At 37.8% G+C, this 19,655-nt stretch overlaps 1 protein-coding gene across 9 annotated transcripts in view; it reads left to right on the forward strand.

The window, feature by feature from the left end:
- The window catches only part of PXDNL (peroxidasin like), a 429,117-nt gene that overhangs the window by 320,393 nt on the left and 89,069 nt on the right, over positions 1 to 19,655 (forward strand). For all 9 annotated transcript variants that reach the window (XR_015246688.1, XM_086695277.1, XM_086695273.1 and 6 more), the window contains 3 exons: positions 1,117 to 1,233; positions 2,969 to 3,127; positions 17,923 to 18,035. Coding sequence is in view for 8 of the 9 variants with exons in the window: in XM_086695277.1 (XP_086551403.1) it covers positions 1,117 to 1,233; positions 2,969 to 3,127; positions 17,923 to 18,035 (389 nt within the window). In the remaining variant the exon portion in view is untranslated. The remainder of the gene's footprint in view (positions 1 to 1,116; positions 1,234 to 2,968; positions 3,128 to 17,922; positions 18,036 to 19,655) is intronic.

The raw sequence follows: 19,655 nt of genomic DNA on the forward strand, positions 1-19,655 counted from the left end.
TTCCTGAGGGCTTTCATAAATTTGCATGACCTTGGAATTTATCTTTTCCCATTGTTCAGCCTAGTGCCTTACTTAGAACTGAAGACTTTTAAAAATCTTTATTACTTACACACAACGTGAAAGCTGAAACATATATACCTTGCCTAACATTATTTATTTCATCATGTTTCTTGTAAATCCAGATGGTAAGGAAGGGCAAGGAGGGGGTGAGTACAAAGATCAAACAGCAAGGAGAAGTGGTCAGGTCATCTCAGAAAGTTGTTTGAAAATCTCCTCCCTTAGGGATTACTGGAGATCATTGTGCCCTTGAGAGGCCAAATGGATCTATTTTGCATATTAATAAAAGCCATGAACAGATTCTATAACTGTACATGCAGCTATTAGCTATTTAAACAAATTCAACTGCAAAAGATCTGAACACTTGGAAATCTTGGAACTTTGACTTAAATGCGACTTTTTCAAAGCTATCGCATCATGTGTTACAGGAAGCATTTTTTTCCTGAGATTAACAGAATGACTTGTTTCAAATTTCATCATGTTTATGAAAGTTTGGAGGAAACAATTTTGTTAATGGTTCAAATACAATCCGTAGTTTTATATAGGTCTATCACAGTTAATAAACAACACGTGAAGCAGATTCCATAAGATTTAGAAATACTTCCTTCCTATTAACTACCACTTTTTTGCCTCGCAAACCAGGTATGTGTATTTCTGGTTTCTTTACAAGTAGGCACAGACATACGCAAACACCTACATACTCTTAGTAGCTTTTGAGTAAATAATTGGAAACAAATTCCAGTTAAGCAACTTGTTTATTTGAGAGAGAGAAATTGTGCGTGTGCGCACACGTGCGTGCGTCTGAGCAAGGGAGGGGGAGAGGGAGAGAGAGAATCTTAAGCAGGCCCCATGCTCGACGCAGAACCCTGTGCGGGGCTTGATCTTACAACCACCGTGAGATCATGACCTGAGCCAAAATCAAGAGTCCAAAGCTTTACATACTGAGCCACCCTGGTGCCCCAAGCAACATATTTAAACCTATTTCCTTTTTTTCCCCTCTTGGTATTAAAAATTTATGGAGTAGTTTTTAACTTTGATGTACTTTTTCATTCTCTTTAGCTCCTCCACAATTCACAAGAATTCCCAAGGATCAAATGGTGCTAGAAGGACATTCTGTAGAATTTCTCTGTGAGGCTGAAGGCAACCCACCTCCAATAATTGCCTGGACCAAAGCAGGTATTAGCATAACCACAAATATTGTGGGAAGAAAGAAATGTCTTCTTTTATGAGAGGATGAAACAGTTTAAACTAAATATTATAGGTACATCTCCGGATTAAATAGGTCATCATAATTTTTTTGTAAGTGTTAAGTTTCAACATTTGAACGTGTGGCTTTCCTTACATAATCCTCTCTGGGCCTCAGTTCCCTGATTTTTTTTTTTTTTTCTCCTCACACTCACCTCCTCTCTAGCAACCATCAGTTTGCTTAGTTTCTTGATTTTAAGATGAAATTATTGGACAGTTCAGTGATTTTAAATATTTTTTAAAGTGGCAGAATTCTCTTTTAGTACGAAATGAAACTGTTAAGTGCAGTGAAACCAACCATAAGTGAAACTCTAGCATATGAAGTGGATAAAAGTGAGCTGCTGTCTTTTAAGTGTGGGGTGGGTGTGGGGTGCCTCTGAGGGGGCCTGCACTTCTGGTGATCCCTGGGGCATTAGACAACAAGGCCTACAGTCTCTGAGATGAGAGCTCCTCCAAGATTTTGCTGGTCTTGGAATTACTTTCATATTAGTTCAGGTGACCAGGTTAAATTCTAAACACGGCAACATTTGTGAATTGCTTTTGGCTAAAAGTTTTGCCCTCATCTTTACAAGAGTAGAGTGGGTAGGAGGTGAACTGCGAAGGGGCAAAGCCAAGATTCACGTCTCCCTCCTTTTCTTTACGAGTTGCACGGCCTTGGGTACATACGTTAACTGTGTTTTTTTTTTCCCCAGAGTCCTCTCATCCATATGCTGGGAGTGATTGAAGATATTGCCGAAGGCACAGGGTGGTTGTGGGGATGGTTTTGAATGGATTTATACTCATAAACATATAGAAGAGTATTTGGCTCATTTGTGTCCATAGTAAAGGTTCACTATTACTTTTCCCTGTAGAGCAAAACACTTCATAAGATACAGATTGTCACTGAAATAGTTGAGAATGGAAACCCATTAACTTGTTAGTGGCCGCAAGGAGTGTAAACTCAGTATTAAGCTCAGGGGTGGTAAAGTGCAATGTTGGCCTGAAGTATGGCTGTGAGGGTTAGCAGCCCAAGTGTCACAAGTGCCACCATTCTCCAGATGCTGTCTCAGCACCTTAAATGTTATAATTCTATAATGTTGTCATAAGCTAAATATTGCATACATGTGTTGAAAATCATATTTAGGAAAAATGGTATTTTGGGGGAATCTAGGAATAAAAACTGTTGTTAAAAAAAAAACAAATGCAAAACAATTCCTCTTCTAGCCAATTTTTGCCTTGTTTCCACTGCATTAAATAAAAAGTGGGGGGATGGCGGGGGGTGGGGGCGGTGAAGAAATAGGCGTCTTGGGTTAGCCTGTGCAATACCTCGCATGCCCTCTTAGGAATTTTAGCTTTTATTCCAAGAGGAGTAGGAAGCCACTGTAAGCAAGGGTAATGTTGGAATAAGATTGGTTTTGAAATTTGCACCCTAACTGTGGAAAATATAACTGAGGAGCAAACGTGAAGGTGGAGGGATTCGCTACGGGGCTGATCAGTTTCTCCTTTTGGGGGCTGGTCAAGAGGGCTGTCCAGATTCCAGGATGCAGTGGTAGGGGGCGTGGTCCCAATAGTGGGATATGGAGGCTTTCTGGAGGAATCCCAACCTTTACCCAGCACCCGACACAGTTCTAGCCGTCAGCTCTCTGAGCCATAACGATGGCATACAAAGTACTTTCTCTCTTTGCAGGGGGGCAGCTCCCTCAGGAAGGTCCACATACGGTTCTCTCCTCTGGCACTTTGAGAATTGACCACGCGGCACATCATGACCAAGGCCAATATGAGTGTCAGGCAGTCAGTCCATTGGGAGTGAAAAAAGCGTCTGTCCAGCTGACTGTAAAACCCAAAGGTAATGCGTGCTGTGATTGGGTCTACATACCTGAAGAGAGCGCCTCTGTATGTGTCTGATTTCACACATCCTCCGGAACCTTATTACTTAAGTATTTTTTAGTTTAGAAGATCTGAGAAAGGAGCGCCTGGGTGGCTCAGTCGGTTAAGCATCCGACTTCAGCTCAGGTCATGATTTCGCAGTTCATGAGTTTGAGCCCCACGTTGGGCTCTGTGCTGACAGCTCGGAGCCTGGAGCCTGCTTCAGATTCTGTGTCTCCCCCTCTCTCTGCCCCTTTCCCGCTCATGCTCTGTGTCTCTCTGTCTCAAAAATAAAGAAAACATTTAAAAAAATTAAAAAAAAATCTAAGAAATTGCAAATTTGATAAACTTCTTCTAATCAATTGTTAAAAAAAAGACCTGAGGATTTAATTTCTATTAGTGATAAGTATTAATATCATGTTTTCTTCCAAAAATATTATTTTGTGTTTTCTTATAACATTTTTTTGCAAAGCTAGTTACTTAGCTCTACCTTTGGAGACTAACTCACAGAAATATACATTTCTCACAGCCAATGGGCTGAACTGTGGTCTTAATATTGATGTATCTTTTATTCTTAGGGTTATCAAGATATACTGCAGACACTCTGTTTCAGAGTCATCATGAAATACAGTAGTTTGGTTTATCAAAAATAGTAATATTCTGGAATGAGGTTGGGTTATTGGTCCATAATTTATCATTAAATGACATGTTAAAAAAAAAAAAAAAGGAAAACTCAAGGCTTACATTTTAAAAGACCGGTCCAAAGTAAGAATGAAAAATGGTTGTTATTAAATACTGTGGAAATTTCTTTTTAGTTACTGGCTTATGTTGAAATGAAGGAACTTAGTTACTATGTATATATATTATCTAAACTGTAGTTTACATTTAGACATAAGTTCCTGTCTTCACAAATTTGCTATAATTTGTTTTGATGTAGTGGATCTTAAATTCAGAGGTAAGGCATATTTAGATAACGCATATAAAACCTAGAGACAAAGGTTGTCTGGATGTAGCAATATAAATGTGAAAAGAAATATTAGTAAGTGTTGAAGTGTTCAATGATGCTGGAACATAGACACAAGATTACACGGAGTTAATATCTGTGTACAATCTAGTATTTATTCCTTTCTCAAATGCTTATTATTATCTCTCTTTTTTTTTTTTTTGGATGGAAGTTGAGGTTCTATGAAGAGGTAAAAAGATACGAGGGAAGGTGTGCAAATAGCTACGGAAATGCATGGGAAGATTTGAAAACGCTATTGAAAGGTGAAGGGAACTGCCATGCCCTTGGAAAGCCCCGTTTCTTTGGTCCGTTCTTTCTAAGAGGAAATGCCAAAAGCTGCTCTGTGGAATATTTAAAACTACTTTTGAGTTGGTTTTCAACAGATTCAACTATTTTAAAAATCAGAAGGTTTTTACATTAATATCATTTTTAAAAGGAGGACATACGCAATCGATGCACTGTCGTCTAATATAATATAGCATGACAGTGCGGAAGTTAATGGTTTTAGTGTCCTCCTTTTTTTGCCACATTGTTACATCCTTCCACCTCAATGACCTGCCTCCCATCGACCTTCTAGATCTCAATTTAGAAATAGGCTCCTTCCCTAAGGAGGGTTCCTTTCCTCCACTCTGTAAGATGTCATAAGATACCGCTGTTGAAATTAATATTAGAATAGACCATTTAATCTAATAGGTGACCGATGTGGAGGAATTTGATAAATGTATCAAATATCCATAGCTAAGAAAGTATCATTAGCAACAGGCACAGATGTAGAAACACTACGGGCAAGTTTTTTAGTGAACAGAGAGCCCTGTGTATTGAACGTACACTATGTGAATAGAGTGGAGGAGAGGGCTGTAGGGAGGAAATGCTTGGGATGGTTGGTTGAGTTCGAATGTATCAGATCTTGACTATAGGCCATGGAACTTTCCAAATGTTGACCATATCTATTATGTAGAATATTAATCAGCCTAAAGTGAATAGGCAAATGCTGGAGTAAAGAAACATTAAAAATAAGAGACCATTAGAACTATGGCTATAGTCAAGCGATATGTTAGGTGACCTGAATATCCATGACAATGGGAATGGAAGAATTAATGAATTCAAGTAAATGTGTAACAAGTGGAACCATTTTATCTCTGAAATTATTAACAATATTTTTTCCCAATAACTACCCCTGAAAATATTTTGTAGACCCCGTTTTGTGTGTATTGAAGTGTTTCTCAAAGTGTGTTCTGTGGATTGCCAGGGGAGGAAATTTCCAAGACCCTTCCAGGGCGCGGTGGTTTAGGTTAAAACTCTTATAATATCAAGGTCTTATTTGCCTTTTCCACTTGGTTGACATTTGCACTGATGGTACCAAAATAATGGTGGGTAAAAATGCTAGAGCCTTAGCATGGACCAAAGCAGTGGCACCAAACTGTACTAGTAATTTGTATGTTCTTCACTTGCAGTGGGAAAAAGATAATAATTTTATTTAACAATGTTACTGATAGAACAGGAGGAAAGCACTACTTTTATTAAATCTTGGCCCTCTAGTAGATGTATGGTGAAAGAAATAGGCAAAAGAAGCTGTCAATTATCAAATTTTGCTATAGTATCAAATATGTTTCACAATGATGTGTTAAATATCTTAAAATATCCCTACATTTTTGGGGTGCCTGGATGGCTCAGTTGGTTGAGCATTGGACTTCAGCTCAGGTCATGATCTCATAGCCCCACGTCGGGCTCTCTACAACTCTGCAGTCAATGAAGAGCCCACTTCTGCCCCTCTCTGCTCAGACTCTCTCTCTCTCTCTCTCTCTCACTCATAAATAAATAAATAAATAAATAAATAAATATCTTCAAAAAGTTTTTTTAAATAAGTAAAATATCCCCACATTTTGCAAATACTTACCTTTGTGAGGTCATATTTTATTCATATACTTCAACTAAAATGTCTAATTGCAAGAGATTGAACTCAAAAGCAGTTTTCAAATATTGAGATCTGGGGAAGTGTTTACTTTTGGAAAATTAATTAATGGTCACAAAGACGTGTTATTTATCTGACTATTGTATGAGTTTATTTCTGCCATATTTGAATAAGTAAATAAATTTTGAAGTTCTCAGATTTAATTTCTACTATGGTGAGCATGGCTGCATATAACCAACATAAATAAAAGCTCTTGGAGCTTCTCCATAATTTTTAAGTGTCAAGTGTTCCTGAGATTAATGGGTGTTTGAGTTGCACTCATCTGTTGGATCTTCTTTACCTGATTTCTAGATCTTTTCTTTTTCTTTCTAATCCCTTTAAACTTTGTTGCCACATCATTTTGCTAGCCTTTTTCATGTCTATCCTTTATGCCCCTTGCTGTGTTCTCAGTGGTGTACGTTCCCTCCAGAGATGCTGCTAACCTTTAGTTATGCAATAGTTTTATTTTTTCCACTAATATTTTGCTCAAGTATATGCAAATATATATAAACACTGGATGAAACTAGTAATTTTATAGAAACATATAATTAATGAAAACGAATTCCAGAAGAGAGAGAAATATAAACAGAAGATAGCAGGGGAGAAAAAATGTTGGCAGGGATCACAGCAGTGCAGATACACAGCTGTTACTCGGCAGCATGGCTGAATAGAATGTTAATTATTCTGAGTATTAAACTTGCAAAAGAGTTCCCTCCAATAAGAGTATGTGGTTATGTGGTTTCCCAAGGAAAACCATCACATGTATAAATAACAAAAATTCTAATGCTGCTTAAGTGGTTTTAGGAGTTAGAAATTAATAAACACACTAAAAATATTCTTACTAACACAAACATAAGCTTGAAAATAAAATCCTAAGAATTCATTAAAATATATCAAAGGAAAACTATCTTGTGTATCTATGCAAAAAATCTAGGAATGTAAATAAAGAAATATAATTTGAAATCATAAATAACCCAGTAGCACATGAAAAACATATTAGTCCATAATTAAGTGGGTTTTATTCCAGAAATTCAAAGAGAGTGCAATAATAGGAAAGCTATTAATATATTTTATCATATTAATGGATTCAAGAAGAAAAACCATGATTCTTTCCATAGATACTAAAAAGACACTTGATAAAATTCAGCATTTATTCTCATTAAAAACTGTTAGTTAACATAGGTCTGAATAGACATTTTTCCAACATGATAAAATAGATTTACATCCCTAGATTTTTGCATAGATAGACAAGATAGTTTTCCTTTGATATATTTTAATGAATTTTTAGGATTTGTTATCAAACAACTCTTGCTTTACTGAACTCATTAGCCAGAATCCTGCTTAAGAGAGGAATGATATAAATATTTTCACTAAAGAAAGGATTTCTGCTGTCATTCTATCATTTAATATAGATTTAGGGAGACAAATGATTACAGTTAGCCAAGAGACACAAGAAAGAATAACCAGGAAAACTCTGAAAAGGAACCATAATTAAGGAGGACTTATCACACTAGGTTATAAAATATACAATCAAGCTACAGAAATTAAAACAGTGCCTCGCTAGTACATTAAGCCAAAATATATAATCTACAGGTTGATTCCCATTCATATGGGAATGTCACGTATGAAAAAGATGGCATTTCCTTTGAGTGAAGAAAAGGTAACGACTCAATGAAACATTTGGGAATAACTGGGTAGACCTTTGAAAAATAACACCGGGTACATATAACACAGATTTTGTTCTGGAGATGTCTTCCCAGTCAGGAGGTGTGTGTGCCTGGCTCATCTTGAGACCCGTGTCATGACCTCTTCCACACACAGCTTTGCTTGGTCTTTTCTGCTTTAGGTAGCCCTCCCTTCAGCTGTTTTGGTGGAGTGGGTTTTAGTGCTTCCCTAGTTTTACTGAAAAGGAAGCTTGTAGTTTTATAAAAAAAAAAAAACCCAGCAATACATTTCTGTCTCTCGTCATCCCTGTTTATTGATTTCTGAAGAAAAAATGGAACTGCCACCCTCATGCTACCAGACCAAAAGCCTCCAATTCTTCTTTTCACTATTTGAATCTCACAGTGTATACACAGTTCTTTCCCTCGCCTTCTCTCCGTGCAGGCCCGGGCAGGTGACTCCACTAGGTTGGGCTGTCCGTCTGAGAGTAGGGACTGGGAAAGGGCAACGTTTAGTTTGTTTTTGTACACTTTCTTCTTCTTCATCTGTCAATTCTTCTTGCCTAGTGATGGCCCAGAAGGAACGGAAAGGAAGGGACAGGCTCACTGATGGGAAGCCGATGGCAAGGTGACCCTCTTTGATTTTGTTGCCGCCAGGTCTTGCCTGGTTATCAGGGTCCCCTGCATGGCTAGCTCTCTACCCTTATATGTATATTATTCAGAGTTCATATTGAGGTTCCGCTACTACTCAGATCCCGGGTACAGGAGACCCAGCTCCATCTTGTGGCCTTTTAGCCAATCTTCTTTCTTCTCACAGTTGGTTATTCCATAGCCTCTGCTGATACGGTTTCCTCACTCAATGGGTAGTCCCAGTGGTGGGATTACCGGTTAGAGAGAAAAGTCAGCTCACCTGTATCAATTAAACTAACATCAAGGTTCATAGAGTAGTTTTATGAAGCGGTAGAAGCCACAAGATGTTGGAATCAAATCTTCAAAGTGTTTCAAGAAAAATAACGGTAAATCTGGTATTGTATAACTATCAATCTTTCAAGTATGAGGGCTCAATAAAGATATTTTCAGTAAACTGAGAATGTTTGCAACTATAATACTACTTTAAGGAAATTTCTAAAGGCTATACTTGCTAAAAAAAAAAGATCTCGAAAGAATGACTGACATCCAAAAAACAATGCAAAGGCGAACAAAGAAACTGCTGAACACGAAGGTAATATTAAAATATTTTCTGTATCAAATATTAATAATTGTAATTGTTATAGTGTGGCACTGAATAACAATCACATAAATGAATACTACCTAACAATGGAATATCACTTAGGAGAGTGATTATTTAGAATTCAAGTAGTATAACATTCTTATATATCTGGCAAAATGTCAAGGGTAAGTCTCAAAAAATAAAAATACGATCGTAAGTTTCAGATCAGAAAGGTGAAAAAGATGAAGTTAGAAAGTCAACAAATTATTTTTTTAAGTAAAAGGTAGGAAAAGAGTAAAAAAAAATCTGGCAGTTATTTTGCAGACAAATTCTATAAATATTCTAAGATCAATTCAGTTTTATACCAACTCTTTACAAAGAATAGAACAGGTAGTAGTTCCCAACTTTAACTAATAAAAGACATTATTATATGTGCTGCCGAAGCAAGCACACTAATAAAAGACATTATGAGAGGCTCTGGGCTGATGGCTCAGAGCCTGGAGCCTGTTTCTGATTCTGTGTCTCCCTCTCTCTCTGCCCCTCGCCCGTTCATGCTCTGTCTCTCTCTGTCCCAAAAATAAATAAACGTTGAAAAAAAAAAAAATTAAAAAAAAAAAAAAAAAAAAAATGGGGCGCCTGGGTGGCGCAGTCAGTTAAGCGTCCGACTTCAGCCAGGTCGCGATCTCGCGGTCCGTGAGTTCGAGCCCCGCATCGGGCTCTGGGCTGATGGCTCAGAGCCTGGAGCCTGTTTCTGATTCTGTGTCTCCCTCTCTCTCTGCCCCTCGCCCGTTCATGCTCTGTCTCTCTCTGTCCCAAAAATAAATAAACGTTGAAAAAAAAAAAAATTTAAAAAAAAAAAAAAAAAAATGGGGCGCCTGGGTGGCGCAGTCGGTTAAGCGTCCGACTTCAGCCAGGTCGCGATCTCGCGGTCCGTGAGTTCGAGCCCCGCATCGGGCTCTGGGCTGATGGCTCAGAGCCTGGAGCCTGTTTCTGATTCTGTGTCTCCCTCTCTCTCTGCCCCTCGCCCGTTCATGCTCTGTCTCTCTCTGTCCCAAAAATAAATAAACGTTGAAAAAAAAAAAAAAATTTAAAAAAAAAAAAAAAAAGACATTATGAGAAAAAAATTCAGAATAATCTGTTTACAAAATATTGACCAACTGAATTCAATGACATTAATAGATTAATGGAGGACAAATTATGATTTTAACCAGTGTAAATAAAATAATTTATCACCTATTATTAAGAAAAGATCTTAGCAATACAGAAATAAACAATTAAAATGTTTTCTACAAAAAAGCGTTTTGTGTATAATGTATATAACACTTTTGAAAATGACGTTTCTCAAGATAAAATGTTAGAATTGTTTCCTTTGGGAGTAGAAAGGAGATTACATTTACTCAACACTGTAATCGAAGGTCCTAGCCTGTGCAGAAAGAAAAGAAATAGAAACAAATGTTGTGGATTTAGAAAGAATGTATAACATTTTATTATTTATACGTAACAGGATTTTCCTCATACATAATTGAAAAACAATTACAAATATACTATCAGAAATAATAAGAATTTAGCAAGATCATTGGTTGATCTTAACAAGTAAAAATATTTTTCTTTTACTTGTCAGCAATAAACAGAATACCTAATTTTAGTTTTAAAATGATACTTCTTTTTTAAATGTTTTATTTATTTTTGAGAGAGAGAGCATGAGCAGGGGAGGGGCAGAGAAAGAAGAGGACAGATGTGAAGCCGGCTCTGCACTGAGAGCCTGATCTGGACCTTGAGCTCATGGTCTATGAGATCATGACCTGAGCTGAAGTCAGATGCTCAACTGACTGAGCCACCCAGGCGCCCCTGAAATAATACTTCTTAAAATAGCAAGAAAGTATCAAGTAGTTAAAAATAAATGTAACAATGTGCTATTTTTGACTATATGTACAGTACTGGGCTGCATATCCCTAGAGCTTACTCATCGTGCTTGACTGAAACTTTATATACCCTTGGACTAGTAACTAACTAATAATTTATTAAGAAGGTGGATCATATGTTGAGTGTTTTTACTACAATAAAATGAAATTTAAAACAAACACATAAATCTACAAAAGATGTGCAACAACTTGTAGAAAAAAAGTTCTGTTGAAAGAAGTTGAAGAGGACAAATCCTACTGTACAGATGTTAGTCCTTCCGAGGTTGATTTACAGGTCAGTGCAATTGCAGTGAAAATCCTGGTGGGGGATGAAACATTGATTAAAATTGCATATGAAAGAGCAAGGAATACTCTAATAGCAAGATGTTATAAATCTATCGTAATTAACATATTGTGTTATTGGTATAGGGATTGACAAATTGATCAGTGGAACAGAAAGGCAGACCTTATGTATTTATTTTTTATTTTAGAGAGAGAGAGAGAGCAGGAGCAGGGGTGAGGGGCAGAGGGAGAGAAAAGAATCTTAAGCAGTCACCATGCTCAGTCCGGAGCTGGATGGTGGACTCAATCCCATGACTGTGATATCATGACCTGAGCTGAAATCAAGAGTTGGACACTCAACTGACTGAGCCACTCACACACCCCAAGAAAGACCATATTAATTACAGTGGTGGTGCTGCTCACCCACAGAAAGTAGATCTCCTCAATAAATAGTGATAGGCAAATGGTCTGACATCTTCACTTTACTCTATAGTCCAGAATCAATGCCAAATTTAAAAGCAAATATATAGGGGCGCCTGGGTGGCGCAGTCGGTTAAGCGTCCGACTTCAGCCAGGTCACGATCTCGCGGTCCGTGAGTTCGAGCCCCGCGTCAGGCTCTGGGCTGATGGCTCGGAGCCTGGAGCCTGTTTCCGATTCTGTGTCTCCCTCTCTCTCTGCCCCTCCCCCGTTCATGCTCTGTCTCTCTCTGTCCCAAAAATAAATAAAAAACGTTGAAAAAAAATTTAAAAAAAAAGCAAATATATAATATTTCTGAATAAAAATAAGATTTTTATGATAGTAGTACAGCAGAACTTTTAGAGCAAAATATAAAATCCACTATAAGAAAAGATCGATAAAGTCATCCACATTAAAATTTTTGTCTTCCATTCACCTTTAAAAAAAAGAAACAAAAGATATTTGCCACATCTATAACTGACAAGTGGGTTTTTTAAATTATTTATAATATATGAAGACAGTGCTAGTTCAATAGCAAAAAAGGACAGATAAATTAGCAAAAGGGGAGAGATAATGAGTACAGTTTGGAAAAAGTTGCATTTAATATGCTTGTTGGGACTGAATGTAGATGTCTTTGTGACCATGAAGCTAAGTTGTGTTGTCTATGGTTGTGAATGAAGTCGTTTAGAACCAAGGGGGTGTGTTGAGTGAGAAGATGAGAAGGCCAAGGATAGGAATTACTCATAATGCAAAAGAAAGAAAAGCTGTGAATTATACCATTACAAATGGCCAGTATGACACAAAAACCCAGAGGAGAAAGGAATACCAGCAGCTAAGCATTATCTCCAAAAAGTGACCAAGTGGGTCAAAAGCTACAAAAAGTTGCTTTCAGTAAAGACTGATTTTTTTTTTTAAGATTCTGAATTTAAGGACCTGAAGAACAACAATTTTCATGCAATCAAGGCAACCAAACCCTTCTCGGAAGTAAGCTTCAGAGTAAAGGGGAGGGGGGAGGTGGATACACAGACGCTATTTTTTTCTAAGAAATTTCCTTGTGAAGGAGAGCAGTAAAAAGTGTCAGTGGAGACGCAGCAGGGATATGGGAGAATAAGGGGAGAGCCTATTTTTCTGAAAGGAAGAAGCCAGGAAGTTGGAAGAGAGTAAGTCACAGATGGTTCAAGGTTTCTCAGGTGGCAAGATGGGATGGGATTCGCAAAATCCGACGAATACTCCGGTAAGAAGAGGTATTTCTTCAGTTTAGTTAAGGAGAGAAGGGTAGTTAAGAAGTATAGAGAAGTACCTCTACGAAGTGGAGTGTAGGAAGTTAAAAAAATTATAGCCTGGGGCGCCTGGGTGGCTCAGTTGCCTGAGCTTCCAACTTCGGCTCAGGTCATGATCTTAGGGTTCGTGGGTTTGAGCCCCACATCGGACTCTGTGCTATCAGCTCAGAGCCTGGAGCCCGCTTCGGATTCTGTGTCTCCCTGTCTCTCTGCCCCTTGCCTGCTCACACTCTGTCTCTCTTTCTCTGTCTCAAAAATAAATAAATATGAAAAAAATTTTTTTTTTAATTTATAGCCTGATGGCTTGTCTTTTTTTTTCCCTTGTGGAGTAGAAAATGTCAATATTTTGTAGAAGTAGAAAATGCTAATATTTTGTAGGAGAAGGGTGTGCCGAGAAATGGATTTTTTGTTGTTGTTAAATAGGATCTGAAGTGACAAAGGCAGGTTGATTCTGATAAAACGGGACACATGATCACTCCAGATATTTTGAAGGACAGACACGAAGAAAACAGTGCAAGTGTATCGAACAGAAGGACAGTTGGAGTTTGGGAAGGAAAGTGGCAGAGGTGATGAAACTTGGGGTCTTGGCTGAAAAGGGAAGAGAATGACACTGGATGGGGTTTGTCAACAGGAAGGAAATGGAAGGTTCCCAGCAATGTAGATGGCGTCGTAATGAGGGGATGACAGACCAGGAGGAAGAAGAGGTTTTGCTGTAGGGTGTGGTATTAGATATTTTCAAAAGATTATAAGTGATGGCATATAAGTGGTGGTAATGAGTAGCTGTTGAGACAGGAGGTGAACATGGCTGGAGATAGGGGATGTCACATAACGGAGGCCATGATGTGAAGTGTTGGCTATTGGAGATCCCTTGGATGAGTCAGGAAGGTCATTGCCTAATAGAGTCACTAGTGCTCACGAGATGTCCTCCGTGCATTGTCAGGAATCCATAAGCCATAGTTTAAAAAACCCAAGTACATGTGCTAACTTGGCATGTAACGTAAGATTTGAAAGTAACAAAATACGATTCTCACTTCAAGAACAGAATCTTTTTATCTTCGTAATAGATTTTTGATGTTACCATGTATTTTTATTCCAATCATAGAAAAAGTCACCAAGAAAGAAATGATGAAAACCCCTTTGCCCACTACTCAGATGAAGAAATAAGCATCACAAATAGGCTGCAAGATTGTTTGTTCTTCTTTTCTATCTGTTCTCAGCCCCAGCCTACTTGCCACTAACCCGGGTTTGGTGCGTATTACTCCCCTGCATGTCCACAGAGTTGACTTATTTTAGTTCAAGCTTTTATTTTGAGATAATTGTAGGTTCACAGTTAGTTGTGAGAAGTAACACAAAGAGATCCAGACTCATTACCAAACTGCAGACTCCACCTACTAAAACCCTAGCAACGACCAATCTGTTCTCTATTTCTATAGTTCTGTTGTCTCAAGAATGTCACATAAATAGAGTCACACAGGATGTAATCTTTGGGGGCTGGTGTTTTTCATTCAGCATAATTACTTGGAGATTCATCCAGAGTTTGTGTGTTATCAGTTATTCTTTGGATCATCAAGTCATTTACCAGTTATTCTTTTTACTGCTGAGCAGTTCGCCGTGATGTGAATGTACCATAGTCTATTTAATCTTTCACTCGTTGAAGGGCATATGGCTTTTTTTTTTTAAACAAAATTTTTTTTAATGTTTATTTTTGACAGAGAGAGAGAGAGAGAGACAGAGCATGAGTGGGGAAGGGGCAGAGAGAGAGAGGGAGACACAGAATCTGAAGCAGGTTCCGGGCTCTGAGCTGTCAGCACAGAGCCCGACGTGGGGCTCGAACTCACAAGCCATGAGATCATGACCTGAGCTGAAGTCAGACGCTCAACTGACCGAGCCACCCAGGCACCCTAAGGGCATATGGCTTTTATTGTTTGATTATTACTAGGAAAGCCACTATAAATATTCCCATACGGGTTTTTGTATGTGAGAGTTAAGTTTTCATTTCTGTGGGATGAATGCCCAAGAGTGCACTTGCTGGATTGTATGGTAATGTCATCTTCGTTATTTTTTAATGTTTGTTTGTTTATTTTGACAGAGAGAGGGAGGGAGGGTCAACGAGAGGGAGAGAGAGACTCCCAAGCAGGCTCCACCCTGTCAGCACAGAGCCCGATGCAGGACTCAGTCCCATGAACCATGAGATCGTGACCTGAGCCAAAATCAAGAGCTGGATGCTGGCACTGACTGTGCCACCCAGGCGCCTGGGTAGTGTCATCTTTAAATTGTTAAGGAAGTTCCTAAATTATTTTCCAGAGTGGCTTTGCCATTTTATATCCCCACCAGCAATGTATGAGTGATCCACGTCCTTGTCAGTGGTTTGTGTTGTCCCTATGTTTCATTTTAGCCGTTCTGACAGGGGTGTGTAGTGATACCTTATAGTGGTTTTAACTTGCATTTCATTTCCCTCATGACTAATGACGTTGAGCATATTTTCACAGGTTGATTTGTCATGTGTATTCTCTTCAGTGCAATGTCATACCTTTTGCCCATTTTCTAGTTGAATTGTTTCATCTTACAGTGTTGGATTTTGAGGGTTCTTTGTATATTCAAGACACTGGTCCTCTGTCGTATATGCAGTTTGTAAATATTTTTTCTTAGTTGGAAACTGGCCTTTTCATGCTCTCAACATGGTCTTCCCAACACAAAAGGTTTCAAATCCGACAGAGTCCAGTTTCTCAATTTTTTCTTCAGTGGATTATATTTTCTTTTGTTGTTGTTTAGTTTTGAGAGGGGGGAGGGGCATAGAGAGAGAGAGAGAAAGAGAGAGAGAGAGTATCCTAGACAGGCTCTGCACTGTCAGCACAGAGCCCAATGCAGGGCTTGACCAAACTCACAAACTGTGATAATGACCTGAGCTGAAGTCAGATGCTAAACTGACTGAGCTGCCCAGGTGCCCTATGGTGGGTTATACTTTCAATGTAGGATCTAAGAACTCTTTGCCTGGCCCTACATTCCAAAGATTTTCTCCTGTTTTTTTAAAGTTATATGTATAGTTTTACATTTTATATTTAGGTGTGTTGTCCATTTTGAGTCAGTTTTTGTACGAGGTGTCAAGCTTAGGTTGTTTTTTTGTTTTGTTTTGTTTTTTGCCTTTGCGTACCTAATTGCCCAACACCATTTGTTGAAAAGGACTCCATTAAGTTGTTTTTGCACCTTTGTCAATAGCAGTTGGGCATATTTGTGTGATTGTATTATTGGGTTCTTTTCTCTGTTCTATTGATGCAGTTGTCTGTGCCCATATTCATCAATACCACACAGTATTAATTTCCATAACTATATAACCAGTCTTAAAATCTGGTGGGTTGATTCCTCTCACGTTATCCTTTTTTGTCAAAATTGTTTAGCTACTTCAGTTCCTTTGCATTTCCATATACATTTTAAAATAATCTTCTCTATATCTCCAAAAACAATCTTTGTGAGATCTCGAAAGGAACTGCGTTAAACCCAGTATCAGTTTGTGGAGAAATAACATCTTTACTATCTCGAGACTTCCAATCCATGGGTACGATAGATCTCTACGTTCATTTTTACATCTCATTTGACTTCTTACATCAACATTTTGTAGTTTTCAGCATACAAGTGCTATACATGTTTTGTTAGTTATATATGCAAATATTTTAATGTTTTTGAAAAATTGTATAAGGTATTCTTTTTTAAGTTTTTGTGTCTATATGTTTATTGCTTGAATTTGTAAACATAATTGATATATTTTACATTTATCTTGTATCCTGCGACCTTACTGAGCTCACTTTGAAGTATTTTTGTAGATTTCTTAGAATTTTCTGTGTAGACACATATCATCGGCAAATAGAGACAGTTTTATTTCTTCTTTTCCAATTTGTATGTCTTCTATGTCCTTTCCCTGCCATATTACACTGGCTATAACTTCCAGCACTATGTGGAATCAGAGTTCTGAGAGAAGACATTCTTGGCCTTGTTTCCTATCTGAAGGGGAAACATTCACTCCTGCACCATTAAGTAGCATGTTTATTGTAGGTTTTTGTCTGTGTTCATTTTCAAGTTGTGTAGGCTTTCTATTATTATTTTTCTGAGAGCTTTTATTTAATCATAAATGAGTATTAAAAGTAGCGAAACGCTTTTTACACCGATTGAAATTATCAGGACATTTATTCTTTAGTTGTTAGTATGGTAGATCCCATTGATTGATTTTCAAGTACTGAACCGGTCTTGCGCTTCTGAAATAACATTTTAATATTGATGAATTCTATTTGCCAGTGCTTTATGAATGATTTTTGTGTCTGTATTCATGAGAGGTACTGGTCTGTAGGGTTTTCTTTTTCTTTTTTGATTTTGACACTGTCTTACCTAGTTTTGATATTAAAGTAAGCCACCTAAAAAGAGTCTGGAAACACACCCTCCTCTTTTAGTTTCTAGAAAAGATTGGATGTTGGATAGAATTCTCTAGTAAAGAGATTTTAATTCTTTCCTAAAGATTGATGTCCGATGATTAAAAAAAAAATTAGGAATTCAATTTCTTTAGTAGTTCTAGGGTTATTCCAACAATCTATTTTATATTAGGTAAGACACAATAGTTTGGTTTTTGAGGAAATAAAGTAAGATTGAGTCGCTTTATTTTAGCCAGCAATATATTTTAGATGTTACCATGTATCTTTCTTTTAGACTTAATGAAAAGATATTGAAAAAGAATAATGAAAATGCTTGTACCCGCTACTTAGCTGAAGAAGTAAACACTACAAATATTTAAGGTTAAAGGTTAGGGTTAAAATATTAAGGATAGAGGCTGTGTATAGTTCTCTTCCTTTTTTTCTGTTCTCGTACCTATCCTGAGTACCACGGCTTTGATGTTTATTATTCTCTCAGATGTCCTAGTAATTGCTTTTTAAAAAAACTAGTATGGCTAACCTATGTCATATCCAGGTTTATACCATTTGACTTGGATGAAGCACGCTGACAAAAAAATGATATTGACATGACGTCATTTTGATTCGCTTCCACAGCTCTCCCAGTGTTTACTCAACTACCTCAGGACACGAGTATACAGGTTGGCAAGAATATAAACATTTCATGTCATGCTCGAGGAGAACCACAGCCCGTGATTACTTGGAATAAGGTAGGCTCTCAGCTAAAAGTAGAGTAATATTAAAAACACTGACAAATGTAGTGACCTACTGAAAACAGGTAGCGATTCTCACATTGATTTATTACTGTTGTGATTTTTGCTAGCGAGGAATACATTTTACACCGAGACAAGTTTATTTCCTGTTTCTTTTTTGTTCATCTTTTAAGCGACTGCATCTGATTTTGGCTCAGGGCTTTGATAAAATTTATCTTTTCTCATTTGCTTGGTGACGAAAGCTTCATAAGCATAGCTAAATTCTTCTAAGGAAAAATTGCTTTTGTCTTATATAGATTAGAAGTTTTAGTGACGAGCAAGAAACAATTTTGAATGAATAACTCAGAAGTGGCTTAAAAGTAGGGCATTAACGGGGCGCCTGGGTGGCGCAGTCGGTTAAGCGGCCGACTTCAGCCAGGTCACGATCTCGCGGTCCGTGAGTTTGAGCCCCGCGTCAGGCTCTGGGCTGATGGCTCGGAGCCTGGAGCCTGTTTCCGATTCTGTGTCTCCCTCTCTCTCTGCCCCTCCCCCGTTCATGCTCTGTCTCTCTCTGTCCCAAAAACAAATAAACGTTGAAAAAAAAAATAAAAATAAAATAAAAAGTAGGGCATTAACTACAGCAAGAAAAGAATGAAAAAGCTTGGTATTAAAGCAAAGGGATATGAAAAAAACCCTCCGGTAGGTCAAGACCTCAGCGACTGTAAAACAAATAGCTTCTCAGTTCTATCTTTTACTTCCTTTGGTTCTTTGAGCTATATCCTTTCAATGTAATTGTTTCTTTCATTTTAAGATTGTTATTAAAATGAAATGATTGGCCTCAGATTCTGATGTTCTCAAAAATAAGTGATGTCGCATACATAAGAATGTCAGTTTTTACAGAGGATTTTGACAAAAAGTAAAATTGGTGAAAAGTTGCAAAGCCCTTTTCCGAAACGCTTGGTTCATTTTTGTTGTTGCCAAATAACAACAAGGCCTTATTTTTGGTGGCTCCCTTTTGTGCTGTGGCTGAGCATCACGTGTGGTTCTCTGCACAAAGTAAGTTTATCGTGATCTCAGAGCTGAAACTTTGGGCTCACGCACTCTCAAATAGTCTGAATAGTTTTTATAATTTCTTTTGAATGTAATAGGAGATGACTCGAATATTTTTATACTAAAAATAGGAAGTGGAAAATACACATTGTGGTCAGTCTCTAAAGCCTTATTTGGCATTATACTAAATGCTCCCTCATATAATCTTGTCAGCAAAATAGCTCAGTCTAATTTCTAAAAGGTAGCTTCAAATCCCAAATGAATTGATGGAGGGCTGACTATGTGCCAGACATTTTTTATACACTATCACATTTCATCTTTATAGTGATCCTAAATTCATGAGTTTAAAATGGCTCTGAGTTAGGCTACTTTTGCTACAAGCAACAGAAACTACCTAAAATAAGGAGATCAGGAATTTATGGGAAATCTGCCTGATAGCTCAGAGGCTCTAAGCAACAACTTAGAACTATAGGTTTAGCCCGAGGGGTCTGGCCGTATGTAAGGACAGCAGAAAGGAGTGCTTTTTGCAAAGATGTGATGATGGTCCAGCAAGAGGAAGTGGAGGGAGGCTGTCCTGAAGGAAAGAGA

Source organism: Puma concolor, chromosome F2 (assembly GCF_028749965.1).
Source record: "Puma concolor isolate L17-30 chromosome F2, mPumCon1.1.hap2, whole genome shotgun sequence".
NCBI lineage: Eukaryota > Metazoa > Chordata > Mammalia > Carnivora > Felidae > Puma > Puma concolor.